Raw genomic sequence first — 16800 nt, 5'->3', positions numbered from 1 at the left:
TTTTTATTTATTTTTTTATTTTTTTATTTTTTTCCCACTGTACAGCAAGGGGGTCAGGTTATCCTTACATGTATACATTGCAATTACAGTTTTTCCCCCACTCTTTCTTCTGTTGCAACATGAGTATCTAGACATAGTTCTCAATGCTATTCAGCAGGATCTCCTTGTAAATCTATTCTAGGTTGTGTCTGATAAGCCCAAGCTCCCGATCCCTCCCCCTCCCTCCCCCTCCCATCAGGCAACCACAAGTCTCTTCTCCAAGTCCATGTTTTTCTTTTCTGAGGAGATGTTCATTTGTGCTGGATATATCCAATGACTTCTTAATGCACCTAGAATGAAATCCAAACTCCTTCCCCGCCCCATGCGATCTGACACTTGTCTAACTACAATCTCATTCCAGACAGGCCTCAAGCATTACTCACCTTCCCCTGCTCCACTCAGGTGGATTTCCCTCCTGTTTTTCAGGCACATGAGGCATCGTGTTCTCTCTACGTGCAAAAATCAGATCTCCCCCCATTTTTAGCTTAAATGTGATTTCTCCAGAACAGTTTTCCCTGGAGACTTAATCTAAATCCTGCCAAGTCTAGAACATAAACTTTGGCACAAAGTTGCCATCTCATTCATCACCTAGAATACTACTTGTGATGCTTAATTTTATGTGTCAACATGGCCCAGCTCTGATACCCAATGAGTTTTGCCAAAGACTCATGGAGATGTCACTGCGAAGGGACTTTTTAGGTGTGATTAACATGAAAAACAGTAGATGTTGAGTAAGCAGATCACCTGTTTGATGTGGGCGGGTTCCTTCCAATTAGTTGAAGGCCATAAGAGAAAAGACAGAGGTTCTAGGAAAGGAAGAAGGTCTACCTTGAGATTGCCTTTGGATTCAAGACTAATATTTGAATCTTAACAGAACTTCCAGCCTGTTCTGCAGATCCAAGATTTGCCCGAGCCCCAATCCCATGAGCCAGTACCCTAAAATCTCTCTCTAAATATGGATGATGACAATAGATGGATTGACACTATTGATTCTATTGGTTCTGTTTAGCTGCAGAACCCTAACTAATACATCTAACACATGATTATATACTTATCACATAGAAAGCCCTCTCACTGCAGGTTTCATTTTTGTACTGTGGCTCTTTCTACCCCACAAAGCATCTCTTATCCACTTATCTCTGAAAAAACATGTATGGCAGTTTGAGAAGCATGACTTCAAATTAGCTGGCAAAGACTTAGTTCCAAACCAGAAGCACTGTACATTTTACTACTGTGCAGTACCCCTTATATTTAAATATTCCATGTTTACTAAAAGAAGACTTATTCATTTTGTTTGATACAAAATAATTTACATATGTTACTCTAAAATGCTCTTGATTTACTGATTCAATATACCTATAAATACCTTGATTCTGTCTAGAATAATCCAAAAAAGGACCAATATTTCATCCATATCCATAATTATCATTTAATATTTAATTTACATGAAAATGTTTACATCATCACACATAATATATTAATGCCTTCTTAATGCACCTAGAATGAAATCCAAACTGCCTAGCAAGAGTCTTCACTTTATTAGAAGAAGGGTTTTCTTGCTATCGGAACTGCACAGAATGGGGTAAAGAAATGAGCAGCTTTGTACCAGTTCAGGCACAGGTTATCTGATGCTGAGAGAAGGAACTCAAGGATTATACAGCACATCTTAAAATGGAAATGTTATTTTTCATAAAACAGAAATGTTATGAAAAATTTAAGCACTATCCCAAAGTGTATATCCAATTTTCAGTTTCTCTTCTCCCAACCATTGTTCACAGTTTTGTACAGTTTCAGATGAATCAACATTTAGGCTACTTTTCAGACTTCAGATTCATTTTCTTCATGATTCTAAGATTCTTGGATTTCAAGATAGATTTATAACTTGAACTCTTTGCGGCTCCTTTGCATATAAAACTGATTAAACCGAGGACTTTAAAAATGGAGTCTATTAAAAAATACTCAAAAATAATAATCTTCATTCATCTATCTATCCAAGAGAAAAAAAAAACAACATTCCCAGAGTTCCCGTCATGGCGCAGCAGTAACGAATATGACTAGAAACCATGAGGTTGCGGGTTTGATCCCTGGCCTTACTCAGTGGGTTAAGGATCCGGTGTTGCCATGACCTGTGGCATAGGTCGCAGACACGGCTTGGATCTGGTGTTGCTGTGGCTCTGGCATAAGCCACTAGCAACAGCTCCGATTTGACCCCTAGACTGGGAACCTCCATATGCCACAGGTGCAATCCTAAAAAGACAAAAGAAAAAAAAAGAACATTCTCTCATTTCAGTATAGTCATGAGAAAATGACATCTTTGGAACAATAAGATACATAATTAACCATGCAACTCAAAATACAAAGATCAATAATCCTCAGATATTACATTCATTAATGTGAAAGTAATTTCAAATCACATTTAGAAACCCCACTTCAACGATACCCAGTGAAGTTTACTCCTTTGTTTTGAGGAACACATCAGGAAGTACGGATTTTGATGGTTAGGCAATAAAATGCACTGATAACAGTGGCTAGGCTGTTGTAAAATACATGATACTATACCGGACTTTATTGGAAGAAGAAAGTATCACGAATAAGCAACTGTTCCCTTTCGTCTCTTCTGGCGTTTTAAAATACAATACATCATTCACTGGTGAATTTATATCTTATGATATGGAAATGTAGGAGCTAGTCTAAGTGAAAATATGTGCCATCTTTATAGATGAGAGAACTTAACATCGATTTTACTGAAAAGGAAATAGTTTTTCACATGTTAAGCTTAATATGAAAATGAAGAAAAAAAAAAAAAGAAACAGCTCAGGCTAACGTAGGAATAGGCTTCCTGGAGCCCCTGAAGACTGCTCCTGTTTTGCAATAACACAATCTGGAAGTCACAAGTCTATAGAACTGTGATGAAATCTGTACCCCTAAAGAGATAACAACTTCTGTGCCGAACAGATGGGAAAAGGTCCTTTAGGTTTCCACTTCAGTGAACTTTTATCTTGCTCTCTTTTACTTTTTGTCATCTTCTACACACAGTCTCTGATGGAAGCAAGTAACAGGTTAAAAATAGCTTCCTTGTTCCATGTTGTTCTGGCGGGAAACTGAGTAGTTTGACACATGGTGATGACTGGTGTTCAGCCTCATTTTGTTCCAGTGATTCTGTTTATGACATGTATTTCCTTTGGGAATTCAGTGGATGAAGAGAAAGGACTCTAAGTGTAGCAGCCTTAAGACTGTCGCATCACCAAAACAATCTGTTGTGTGATGTACTGAGATTTCACCTGGCTTCAGACATTTATTTCCAGTCAACCCATAGTTCATTATGATCGACTCTAAGACAGTGATGGACTGTTCTCAAACTACTGCTTGGGAGTAAAATACTTCTCTTTTATCTTTATAATGTTTTTCCTTTGTATCTTAACTTATAGTTCTCCCTTGAGAAAACTGATGTAATTGCATGGGTACGAGACAGACCACAGTTTTCCAAAACTGGAGCATTTGATAAATTCTATTTTCTCTACTTCTGTTCCCCATGACAAAATCCTTTAAACTATTAATAAGGCACTATCTTCTACTTCCAAACCAAGATCTCACATATTCATGTTACTGGCTCATTAACCAACATTCGCATGTCTTTGTTTTCCAAACAAGTCTTCAGATCCATGATAGAACCCATCCAATGCAGAGAGAAGCTCAACAATAATAATGTTTTCATTCCTACTGAAGTAAATGAATATAAACTGCTTAATAAGAATATTTAACAGCTTGTTGAATGCTTACCATGTGAGGGCTACTATTCTAAATTGTCCGTAAAAATAGCTTAATTCTCAAATGAGATAGGTGTTCTTTTCAGCCACATTTTAAAGAGAGGAAAACTGATACAATTAGATGTTCATAAATGTGCCTGAATTCACATAGCTGCAGTGGCTCAACTTTACTGGGAACTTTGGTGATCTGTCTCTTCAGTCTAGGTTCCTAGCCTCTGGGCTTTACCCACTTTCTGAATGAATGGCTACACTATAATGAACAAGTGAAAGTTACTACTAAGTGGTCAGGACATGCCCATGACGCTCAAATGAAAGAGTGTTGAGAAGGAAAAGAGAAGACCTGAAGGGTTACACACACACATGGAAATAATGCAGTTAAGAGGCCACCAAAGTTGGTGTATTTCATTCAAGAACGTCATGCTTCCATTCTGTTTCTTGATTCCAAGTCTGCTGATTAAAATTCCCCTGAACCTTCAAGAGTTTGCAAACCATTCACACTTGTAATCCTTTAATCAGTGTTCATCTCCTCTGTGTCCTCATCTAAATGAGAAACAACTCCCGTCTGTCTGGTCCATTACTGTATCCCCATCATCCAGAACAGAATAGATTCTTAAACACATAATTGTATTATGCATTGTATTTTGTTATGTTTTATTATAAAATCTTCACACATACATAAATACAAAGAACACTTGTACCCAGAGTTCACCTTCCATGACAATCTACACACAGAAGGAAAACCTTATTTCCTATACAGTCTGACCCTCCTCCCTCTATTCACTGAATTATTTTAAAGCAAATTCCAGACATCCTCTAATTCATAAATATTTCAGGGAAGTTATTTTAAATGAGTGAATGGCGACCCATATATTACGTCTTTTACTAAATACTTTTCAAATCCTTCTCAATCAAATGAGATTTCTTCCCTATGCGTAAGCCTGTGGGATTTGTTTGTGTCTATCTTATTTCACAGTATTTGCTTTGCTGTGTACATAGTATGAAACTGCTTTTGGACTCTAAGTCCCCGAGGTGGGGACAAAGTCTCACTTACCTTTGTATCCTATTCAAGGTCAACTGCCATATTGAACATGAAGTCTAATTTTCTATCTTCTACCCACAAATTTCAATACATGTAAAAAGAGGCTGAAACAGCATTCTTTCTGTTTCCATTTCAGCTAAAAAGATGGATGGCATTCCAAACTGAGATGCTAGATATAAAAAGTAGATGGCTAAACACTGGTTTTGACTCCTTCGTCTTGACATCCTGCTTAAGAGCATTCAAGAATTGAGGTTGAAGAAGCCAAAGGAGAGAATTTCTTCGAAGCAACTTGTCCGATTACTGTGTCATCCCCACGTTCATTCATCCTAAGTGAGAAAGGCTGAAGGATTTTTGGAAGTTGATAGATTTAAAGGACTGGTAGTTGGTCCACACCTAGCAAAACAGAAAGAGCCCATGTTCTTAGCTGAAGGTGCCTGCCTAGCAGCAGAGTCAAGAGAGGCAGCTCCACTGGGTACAGCCTGTACTTCCACCAAACACAGGATAGAATGGACCAGGTGAAAGAAGTGAAACCTACAGAAGTCAGCAGAAAAAAGCCGGTGGTTTACCATCAGATGGAGAAGATTAAAAGAGCGGCACAGTCTTGAACACACAGAAGCCCCTGGCCATCAGCCTTAATAACTTTATGCCAAGTTAGGAATCATTAATGAGAGATAGAAAATGATCAGTCTAAAGGAATGTTCCCTTTCTCTTATCCCTTCTCTCTCACTGCTGTCCCGTTGTCCTCCAGCTCTGAATGTGCAGGAGTCAGAAGCATCAGCTGGAGGACAAGGAGAGCCCAGGATTAGCAGGTGGACCCAAAGTTGTCCACTGCTTCCCTCCCCAGGCGCCTCTTCGATGGAAGCAGTACCTAATGGGCAAGGGGAGAAATGGCCACTTGAAATGAAGTTTCGAGTTGCTTATTAAGTTGGCCTAGATCTTTTCTTTACTGAATTTAGACTTTTAATGGGCTGAATTTAATTACTGAATTCAGACTGTTTATGGAGTTAATGACAATTAAAGATGCTTCAGACACCAGTAGTGACCAAAAAAATTCTGAGAACTAGCCATGACTTCATTCTAGTGACAAAGGAAAAGCAGCCTTTGAAATGGGTTTAATTAAACAGTTTCTACTTTCACCTTTGAGTCCAGCTCCCTGAATGTAATGACTGCATGCTTAATAGGAGACAACTGACTAAGAAGCCAATAAGCCAGGGAAGAAAGATTCAAAAGAAATTCCTCTGTTCAGAAATGTGATATGTAATTATTGCCAAATGAATGGACCATTTTTAAGAAAACATGAAATTCACCAGAGAAGAATGGATATTTGCCTAGGCTTTACCACTAGGTAGGAAGGTCAGACTTTGGAACAAATTTGATAAAATGTGCTACCATCTCCTATACTACTTTCTATAGAAACAAACTATGGGATAACTATTTCAGATACTACCATTGAAAGAAAAATTATGTGCCAAGCAAGTGTACTGTAGGGAAGCAGAAAGAGACAGTGCCCAGCCAAGAGCTCTGCACATTTTTGTTCATTCAGACCCCAATGCTTACGAGTCAGTGCTTATCCCATTGGACCTAGAATATGTTTACTACAATGCGAGGAATTTAACAGTCCCTTATAATACATCTAAAATGACACTTTTTACTTCTGCCATGAAAGAGTAAAAATGTTTCTGTTCTTCCCTTACTGAAGACAGTAGACTTAGACTTTTGATCTTGGGCAGGCCTAGGCACTTTTATGCACCCCCAACCCAGGTGCCTCATCTACAATAAAGATGATTCTACCTAATGTGTCTCCAACCCAGAACACAGGAGCTTCTTAGAATTATTTAGACTCTGGTTTCACAAAAATGCCTATGGAAGTGCACACAATGAGACATGCATGATCTGAAGGTTAAGTTAGGAAAAAAAAAAAAATCAGTATCCAGAGTCAGCCATAGAAAGAAACTTTGATGATTCATCTCCTTTCTTACTTTTCAGACACTCGGTTTCATTTTGGAGCTACATATTAACTACCAAAATGTTATCACCAAGCCACATTCCCAAATCACCAAATCCCTTAGTTCTCACTAACACTTAACAAAAATTCCTTTTCCTGAGAGTCCTGTTATCTTTAAAAAATTATTGGTAGGTGTTCAATGATATCATTTTTAGCCTGTCAGATAATACAGGAGCTGTGATACAAAATAAATTTCAGTAGAAAGAAGATATATGATAAATAAATACTAAAGGTGTCACGGTGGATTTAGAGGTGACAATAAAACACAAATGAGGGAATTCCTTCAACTTGTACTCGAAGTGGGAGTTTGGCAAAACTGTATATACAGTTGTATGAAGAAAACAATTTAGTGGAAAGTGATTCCACTAATAGGGGAAATACCAAGGTCCATGGTAGATTGCCACAGTGGGGTAGGAGTGGGAACGACGTGTCATCACACCTTTGAAGTGACATCCAGTTCTGAACCAAATATGATAACAAAGGCATAATTCAATACTATAAATCTGATTTTGAGTAGGTCAAAATTGCAAGGAAAAAGAAAGAAAACAGACTGGTATTTCCATCATGCAGAACACCCTGCCTTTGCATAAGCAATATAGAAAAAACAACCAGTTGTTACACTCATAAAATTCCAAACAATCCTGAGACTTGATTGGGTTTTAAATGCAGTCTGTGACATTTGGAAACTAGGCCAGGTATTTAAGAAAAAAGAAATAAAACTGAATGCAGAAAGGTCAGAAAAAAAAAGAAAATTTGAAGATGAAGTAGCTTTCCAGATAAATAATGGCTAAAAGGGGAAAATAGTGAGGTAAAAAAATTTATGGCAAGGGAAAAAGTCATTATCTGGGTGGAAAGAAAACTGATAACAGACAAGTATAAAACCTCAAAGATTTCTAAGACTTTATATTTTTATCTGATTTTTAAAAATTCTATTAAAGTATGTTGAGAAGAGGCATTTTACCATACAAGTTCAAAAAGAAAACACTGGGTTAGGAAAGAAGAATTAAAGAACATTAACTCCACCAAGATGAAGTCAAAATCATGTGGATTATTAATTTTACTAAGATACTTAACAGGTGTTGGCTTGTTTAAGAGTTGTTGAGAAGTCGTAAATTCTTGGAGATTGAGTGAGAGTTACTGGATTATCTGTCTATTAATCAAAAGGGAAAAGGAAGCTCTGATAATTAAGTAGCTGTCACCTGAACTTCAGTACTCAGAAAGTCAAGTGCAAACCATCAAACAATTAATTTGCTATCACAGGGAACTGAGAACAGAGCAAGTACTAGTATGCCTTTCAGAGAACAATTTTGTTTCATGATGAAGAGACAGGATGGGTAGATAGAGGGATTTAAAGAGTTAAAGACTATACAGATTTCAGTAATGCATTTTCATCGTTAATCAGAAACGGTCTGAACTATGGACCTTGGTGTCCTGCTATGGTAAGCATGCACTCTTTAAAATCATTTGAAATTAAAATAGATTTTATTTCATGAATTAAACAATCCTTATATGCTATAGCTATTTGAGATATTTCATCTACAATCACAAAGGAATTCCATCTCTTTCATGAGCACGAAGGTGATTTGACCCAATTTTATCGACCTGTCATAATATTGAAACAATCTGTATGATTTTCCTATTCTTCAAGGCAGCACGTCTGTGCACATAAATAATCTTATCAATCATCTCCTAAAAAATGCCTTCAGGAGAAAAAAATCTTGCCAAAATAATCGCTTCATTCTTACAATGAATGATAGGCTCAATCTTGGCCACCAATTTATCCTTTGATATGTTTGGCATAATTTCTCTAGGATGAGCCTGATGAGTATTATCACCCAACACAAGAAAGGAAAAAAACCTCGACTATCCCCAAACATGGTAGACATTCACTTGATACTCATTTCTTTAAAATCTAATGGCATTATTTATCTCAACTAACCACAGGTCTCTGAAATCAATATCCTATAGGGGATTTCTGTGCTGTTACACAGTGATCACTACTATATTTTGTTTTTCTTGAGGAAAAAGAAGCTTATAATTCAGGATTGTAAGTAACATTCATCAGAACTTGACACTAACAGCAGCCGTCTTAGATAAATGCAGTAGTTTGGGAGACCAAAACATATCCATTAATACCTTGACAAAATGATATCAAAAATTACTACAAAAATCCAAATTGGTTAGAAATGCAATATAAAAATAGCTCTTTTACTTCCAAAAATTATAAAGAGAGAATAATAATGGCCCATAATTCTATCATTATAACATGTTTTCACTAAACATAATCACAATGCAAATAAAAAAGTCTCCTCTGTACTTTAAGCATATTAGCAGTTTTCAAGTAACTTTCCAGAAATACTCTATGTTGAGCCAATGTTAATTATTTACTTATTTAAATCTGCTGGTCCAATAATTAATATCCAACTTTTAACTATTTTTACTTAATATTTATTTGAAGTTATCCACTTTAGCAGACATAAATATGCATCATTTTTAAATGTCACATAATATTCCATGATGAATACTATACCATGATCAATCAGTTAACCAAATATGATGGGTATTTATATTTTAGTACTGACTTTTCCTTGAAAAAAAAAATTCTGTTCTAAATTTTTATCAAGCACTGGCTCCCACAGAATGGTAGAAAATATCTAAAAGCAACCAACAAGGGATTCATCTCCAAAATATACAAACAGCTCATATAGCTCTATATCAAAAAAAAATCAGAAAGTTGGCAAAACATCTAAATATACATTTTTCCAAAGAAGGTATACCGATGACCAAAAAGTACATGAAAAGAGGCTCACCATCACTAATTATTACAGACATGCAGATTAAAACTACAATGAGGTAAAACTTCACATTGATCAGAATGACCACCATCGAAGTCTACAAACAATAAATGCTGGAGAGGATGTGAAGAAAAAGGGAACCCTCTTATCTTGCTTGTGGGAATGTAGATTGGTGCAACCACTATGGAGAACAATGTGGAGGTTTCTTAAAAAACTAAAAACAGAACTACTGTATGACACTGCAATCCCACTATCCAGAGAAAACCATAATCAAAAAGACAACGCACCTCTATGTTCACTGCAGCACTATTTACAATAGCCAAGACAAGGAAGCAACCTAAATGTCTATCAGTGGAGGAATGGATAAAGCATGCTGTTTGCGAAAAAAATAAGCAAAGTGAAAGGTGTCCACAGGAGAATAGAATCAGATGGTGCCCTTGAATGGCTGGCAAACAGGAGGCAGGTTGTGAGAAGAGGGGAGACGGGAAGTGGAAGCAAGTAATCATAAGGAGAATCGTTCAATTTCTTTATCAGAAACATGGGCACTTTCTATAGAGAGTTCTTGCTTTATTCATAAACCGTGAACTGATGTCTTTAAAAAAATATCATGTAGAAGAAAATATATTTTTTGAGTTGAAAATAGAAGTTCTGTCAATGCGAGTTCTTGTCATGGCTCAGTGGTAACGAACCCAACCAGTATCAATAAGGATTTGGGTTCAATCCCTGGCCTTGCCTAGTGGGTTAAAGATCTAGTGCATTGCATGAGCTGTGATGTAGGTCGCAGACATGGCTCAGATCTAGCATTACTGTGGGTGTGGGGTAAGCTAGCAGCTGTAGCTCTGATTCAGCCCCTAGCACAGGAACTTCCACATGCTGTGGGCACCACCCTAAAATGACATAAATAAATAAGTAAGTAAGTAAATAAATAAATAAATAAAAATAAATAAAAAGTTTTGGAGTTCCCATAGGAGCTCAGCAGTTAGCAAACCCAACCAGCATCCATGAGGATGCAGGTTTAGGATCTGGCATTGCCGTGAGCTGTGGTGTAGGTTGCAGACGTGGCTTGGATCCCACGTTGCTGTGGCTGTGGTGTAGGCCAGTGGCTACAGCTCCGATTGGATCCCTAGCCTGGAAACCTCCATATGCCATGAGTGCAGCCCTCAAAGACAAAAAGACCAAAAAATAAATAAATAAAAAGTTTTGTCAAAGCATTGATTTCTCCAACAATATTTCCTCTTATACAAACCTCAGACCAAATAGTCTAAAGAGGAATGGGATAAACTAAAACTAAGGTTCCTGCATCTCTAGAATCAAATGCATAATATAATGTGATATATTAAATATGTTCTATATTAAATTGTTCATTAATCACAGTGAAATTCTCATTAGCCTTGGTAGAAAAATTGTTAATAAGCAAAAATGTTCAATTCTAGCTTGAACAATGTGAAAAGAGAACAGATAAGTCAAAGTGGAATTTAATTACTAGGTCTACGTGGCAGAAATCTTATTAACATGGAATACTACAAGAGCTTAAAATACTGTGCATGCTACAACTGCTCTCTGTAAAGCAGGAAAGATATATTTAAAAATACATTTCAACATCCAAGGAGCATAATGAAAAAAAGAGTACTCGCTCTGTCAGCCAAATATTTTATTTGAATTTAATTACAGTTTCTGTGTTCAATAATTATTTTCTCTGAAATTGAAGATTTCCTATGAGATATTTGGATATAAACTACAGGAAGTCATTTAATATATCAGGAATGCAACCTTTGACTTCAATGAATATGATCACCCAAAAATACGTAAACATTTGTTCAATATAAATTCATATTAAAATTAACTATTGTATATGTTTATCATGGTAAATTGAATTTTCCAAAGGACATTTTAAATAAACTCCTCACTCTTGTGGTAACTAACCTACCTACCTTTATGCCAAATCAGGTATGTTTATAAATCAGAAAGTTTAACACCCTCTCTTTCCCTTTTGCAGACTGCTCAGAGTAAAACACACTAAAACATACAAATCCAAACACAACACAATTCTACAGTCTACAATAATCACTAGCATTGGACAAATCAAAGGACTAATTCCCAGCCAATTATATCCACAAATGATACTTTCACAGAGGGAGAATCTAGGACTTTCTCAAGCTCAGGAGATTACTTGAGAGTACAACTAGTTATAGGAAGCAAAGGAAAATAAACTGTCAAAGAAATTCTAGACAATGAGGGAAAAAAGGTGAAAAACTTCACTCCTGAGCTTGAGAACAACCGAGAACACACAAATAAGCAATGCCTCAGACATATGTAAAAGTACCAGCACTTACACACACACAAACACACACACACACACTCTCTCTCTCTCTCCCCCTCCCTCCTTCCCTCCTTCTATCAATAAAACAATTGTAGAATGGACATATGATACTGCTGTGACGTATATCCACAAATCTATTCATAGGTATTCACATTTTTCCAGATTTCATCACTTTCTAATACTCACAATGTTAGAAAAAGGCAAAGGTATTTGAAAAACAAGATGGATTGGCTAGAAGTTAAGTACTTCTTAAGTAGCTGAAAAGGTGGGATTTGGAAGTAAGTCGCAAATAGAAAAGATGAGAGAACTTTCAAAACACCCCAGAAAGCTGTCATATTTCCCAAAGGTCAAAAGAACCAAATTTATTTTTGACAAACTAAAGAGAAGGAATTACTGAATACTCCCACCTGCGTGGCATAGTTAAAATTGAAGTAATGCATTCAAGATCTGGGAAAAGAGTAAGGATGACAGTGGCCGCTATGTTTTCACAGACCACGCCACACAAAGTACCTTTTCACGATATCTTCTCCGTTCCAGCAAGGTTCCCCATCACCAGCTGCTAACTCGTTAGCACAGAGCTCATCGGCCAGGCCGCCATAGAACGTCCTGTACAGGCGGAGGCTGTTGATAAATTCTCTAGATGGAAAAAAATAAAGAAATCCATTACACCCCAAAATCCGTAACATATGCTAATATAAGTGGCCCAATGTCTTATGTATGATGTATGAAAGGCAACGTTTAAAATTTTCTCTAATTTTCATGCAATTTAAGACTTTTCTAATAAAATGAAAACTACATTTTTTTAAAACTGCATTCACATTTATGCTTTTAAATAAAAGTTCTCAGAGTATGAATTTTATATAACTCCAGGTCTAAGAAGTTGCGACTGGTGCCTGGGCACATGCGCTTGTGTGCGCGCGCGCGCACACACACACACACACACACACACACACACACACCACTTTACTTAGCTTCCGGCATCTAAACCACAGAGATGCTAACTACCCTCTTTTCCATATAGAAATGTCAGAGGCTTCTAGCAAGCTGCCTGATTGCTCACTGATTAAATGTTTAGTAGACTTTGGTGATTTTCCATCTGGGTCTTCCCTTTGGTGTCTAAGAACATAAAGGCATATGTCTTTACTAAATATAGAGAACCCGAATGTGTACACACTTCAGAAGCACGAAAACAAAGATACTGAAAGGAGTACTATTTAACCCATTAGGTTTTTCTGACTCTCATACTTCTTTCCTTTTCACTATCAGTTATGGAAACAGATATTTCAACAATAACAAAAAAGTAAGTTTGCTTTTTAACTGAGAAAGCCAAGAATTAGTAGTTTCAAAACTACACTTTGAGGTCCCAAGAAGTTGGGTTTTGCCATTTCAAACGATCAAATCCTAAAAACTTTAGTTTTGATTTTTTTTTTTTTTACATAAACAAATTTTTTTCAGGGGGGAGGAATGAAAAGCCACTAGTCTGATCCAGAGGAAACGTCCCCTGGCCTAGAAGGCAGGGACAGAAGGAAATTTTGGAAGGAAAGCAATTTTCAGAAATTCCCCGAATGAGTAATTAAAATGTAGCAATTATGAAATTATATTCTCCATTGATTTTTTAAAAATAATTTATTTAAAATGAAATCAAAGAGGAGGGGTGACTAAGTTATAGAGTAACCAAATTTTTAAAAATTGAATCTGATTTTGACAGCACTGATATAGAACTGTATTAATTTATAATTCTCCCTCTTACTGGTTTTGAAAGAACTAATTAAGGAAATTGCTGGAGTTGTAAGGAACCACTAATCTGTAACTTTGAAATATATAAGATCTGCAATCATAGAGAAGATGAGATGTTTCCATAGCAAGTGTTTGGTATTTACTAAAATTTTTAGCAAAGCTTACTTAACCAGAAAAATGATGACAAAATGGCCACAGGAAACATAAATCTCTAACTCATGTGCAATCCAAAAAAAAAAAAAAAAAAAAATGTTTCGTCTTCTCACCAGCATACTGAGATGCTTATTTGTACTTTACTGAATTCCTTTACTAGAAAATAAGTCTCTCCATGATGGCTATGTCCTTACAACTGGAGTGCATGAACAAATACAGTCTCATGCTCTAGCTACTAAAATATAATTGATGCAACTGACTGGTTCTTTCCAAGAGATGTGGGGGTTAATGAGCAGAAAGATGGGTGACTCTTGTCCTCAATTCTATTCACTATAAATGACCACCTGTTTGGAATCACAGACTCCTCTAGATATAAAAGGGCCTGGGACAAAGGGCTGCGAGGGTTGAGCCTCCAAACTGTCGCATAGAACAGAGTAAATGTTTTTATGGTACCCAAACCTCCTCCTTCAATTTCAGTAAATGGTGCCCTCATTTCCTGTCTCCCTTCACAATCATTAGATCATAAAGGGGAAAACTTGACATGGTTCTTTACCAGTCCCCTTGCCCAACACCATGGCCATTGCCTTAGTGCAAGCCCTGATTACTTTTCTCTGGAATCACTGCACCAGGAGGATATACCTCCAGTCTGTTCCTTAACAATCAGCTCCCATTCTCCACAACAGCCACCTTATAAAATTTGAATCTGGAGGCCACTCACTTGCTAAAATCCCTCCATGGCCCTCTATTCACTACAGCATTAAAGCCATATTTCTTGGGAAGATATAGAAAGTACCCTCGCACCTCAATTCAGCAAGAAGCCATAGGTCCCACAACAGTGAGACGCTCGCTGTTCTCCAAACACACCTCCCTGCCTTTACAGGCATTCTCTCTGAAGGAATCATCTCCTAATAGATGTCTACTCTTTCTATAAACCATCAGCTATCAATTATTTGCCACAAAATACTGACCACTATGGAGTACCAAGCTCTGTATTGGTCCTTGGGATCCAGGGCTCAACAAAACAGTCCCTGCCTTCTAAGAATGCATATTTTGGCAGAAATCTATAACAATAATACAGTATTAATCAGTCAGCTCACATTTGAGAACAGAGAAATAAGAAGATAACATTTCACTGTTACATGCCAAAAAAAAAAAAAAAAAAAACACCAAAGAAGCCAACAACAAAAAACATGATAAGCAAAAGTAAACAACAACATAGGTACTCAGAGACTCATTAAACGGTTTAGCTAGTGACAAATGTGCTTGTGGAAATTATAGTTAAAGGTAGGAATAAGCCAGATTACAGTCTGCCTTTATTTTTTATTTTTTATTTTTTTTTGTCTTTTCGCCATTTCTAGGGCCGCTCCCGTGGCATATGGAGGTTCCCAGGTAGGGGTCTAATCGGAGCTGTAGCCACCAGCCTACACGAGAGCCACAGCAACGCGGGATCCGAGCCATGTCTGCGACCTACACCACAGCTCAGGGCAACGACAGATCCTTAACCCACTGAGCAAGGCTAGGGATGGAACCCACACCTCATGGTTCCTAGTCGGATTCATTAACCACTGAGCCACGACGGAAACTCCCTAGTCTGCCTTCTTGATCATCACATGTTTCAGTTTTATTCAGAAGGCAGTGAAGAGTCATGAAAATTTCACCAGCAAGCAAGTGACATCACCATGACCATATTGTGGAAATAGACAGAAAAGTAGTGAGGTCATTTAGGCGACTGGAACCAAGTTCAAAGCAAGAAATATAAAGATCGGGCAGGGAGAGGGGAGAGCCTGCTGGTAAACATTATGAAAATTGATAGATTTAAAAGACATTAGGAATTTGGAAATGACAGATAAAGTATCAAATTTAAGATAACCCTGTCTTCTTCCTCTCCAGTCAGCTGATAGAGAGAAAGACTGGGTTATTCACTATACGAATAATTGCCGTTATTTTGCTCAATATGTTCATCCCTCCATGGCACATACAACTTCCTAGTCTAGCATGTAATGTGCTTATTTACTCTGTTTTATTGTTCCTTATCTGTCTCCAACTCTAGAATAAAAATGCAAGCCGGCAGGGATTTTGTTGGTTGGTTTTGTTCACCACTAGAGGCCTTAAAACAGTGGCAAAGACAATATGGTGCATGCAATAACTAGTTACCAAGTTAATAAATGAGTGAAAACTAATTAATTCCATGCTCACCATGTTCAATTTAGGACTTTTTTTTCTTGGAAAACAACCAGAAAAAAAAAATATATCAAGTAGAACCCTACTTTTTTTTTTTTTTTTTTTTTTTTGGCTGCCCTGTAGGGAGTTCCCAGGCTAGGGATCCAAGCCGCAATTGCTACCTACTTCACCATGGTGACACCAGGTCCTTTAACCCTCTCTGCCAGGCCAGGGATCGAGCCTTCATCCTACTGATGCAGAGACACTGCCGATCACATTGTGCCACAGTGGGAACTCTGAATCTTAATTTTCAAACTTAGTGTGTAACATCTGGGAATCTTGCCAAAATGCAGATGTGGACTCAATAGCTCGGGGTCTGGCACAAAGGCCCAAGAGTCTACTTTTCCAAGAAGCATCAGGTAATGCTGATGTTACTAGTATAACAACCACAGACACCATGGAGGTTTGCTGTTGGACACGTGACCTCAGAATCAGTGGACTCGGCAAGTGATGTGAAGTTTACCGTCAATAGAGGTGGTAACTGAAGTCCTAAATATAGAAGAAAATCTCCTAGGCAAATAACAGGAAGTGAGAAAAAGTCAAAGGGACTTAGAAGTAGAGCAAAGCAGAATAAAAACTTCAATGTTAAGCACTATAAAAACTAAAGAATGAGGAATTCTTTTTTTGGCTTTTTTAGGGCTGCACCTGCAGCATATGGAAGTTCCCAGGCCAGGGGTCGAATCAGAGCTGTAGTCTCTGGCCTACACCACAGTCACAGCAACATG

General features: G+C 37.4%; 1 protein-coding gene across 5 annotated transcripts in view; it reads right to left on the bottom strand.

The window, feature by feature from the left end:
* Positions 1-16800, bottom strand: part of GPC5 (glypican 5) — a 1359194-nt gene that overhangs the window by 1028393 nt on the left and 314001 nt on the right. For all 5 annotated transcript variants that reach the window (XR_014820113.1, XM_021065368.2, XM_084982488.1 and 2 more), the window contains one exon: positions 12476-12601. Coding sequence is in view for 4 of the 5 variants with exons in the window: in XM_021065368.2 (XP_020921027.2) it covers positions 12476-12601 (126 nt within the window). In the remaining variant the exon portion in view is untranslated. The remainder of the gene's footprint in view (positions 1-12475; positions 12602-16800) is intronic.

This window comes from Sus scrofa, chromosome 11 (assembly GCF_054392235.1).
Source record: "Sus scrofa isolate SSC_HxYL_T2T_F1_AM1 chromosome 11, Sscrofa_HxYL_maternal_Yorkshire_Landrace_v2.0, whole genome shotgun sequence".
In the NCBI taxonomy this organism is placed as follows: domain Eukaryota; kingdom Metazoa; phylum Chordata; class Mammalia; order Artiodactyla; family Suidae; genus Sus; species Sus scrofa.
The sequence above is the reverse complement of the archived record's forward strand: the minus strand, read 5'-3'. Positions and strand labels throughout refer to the sequence as shown.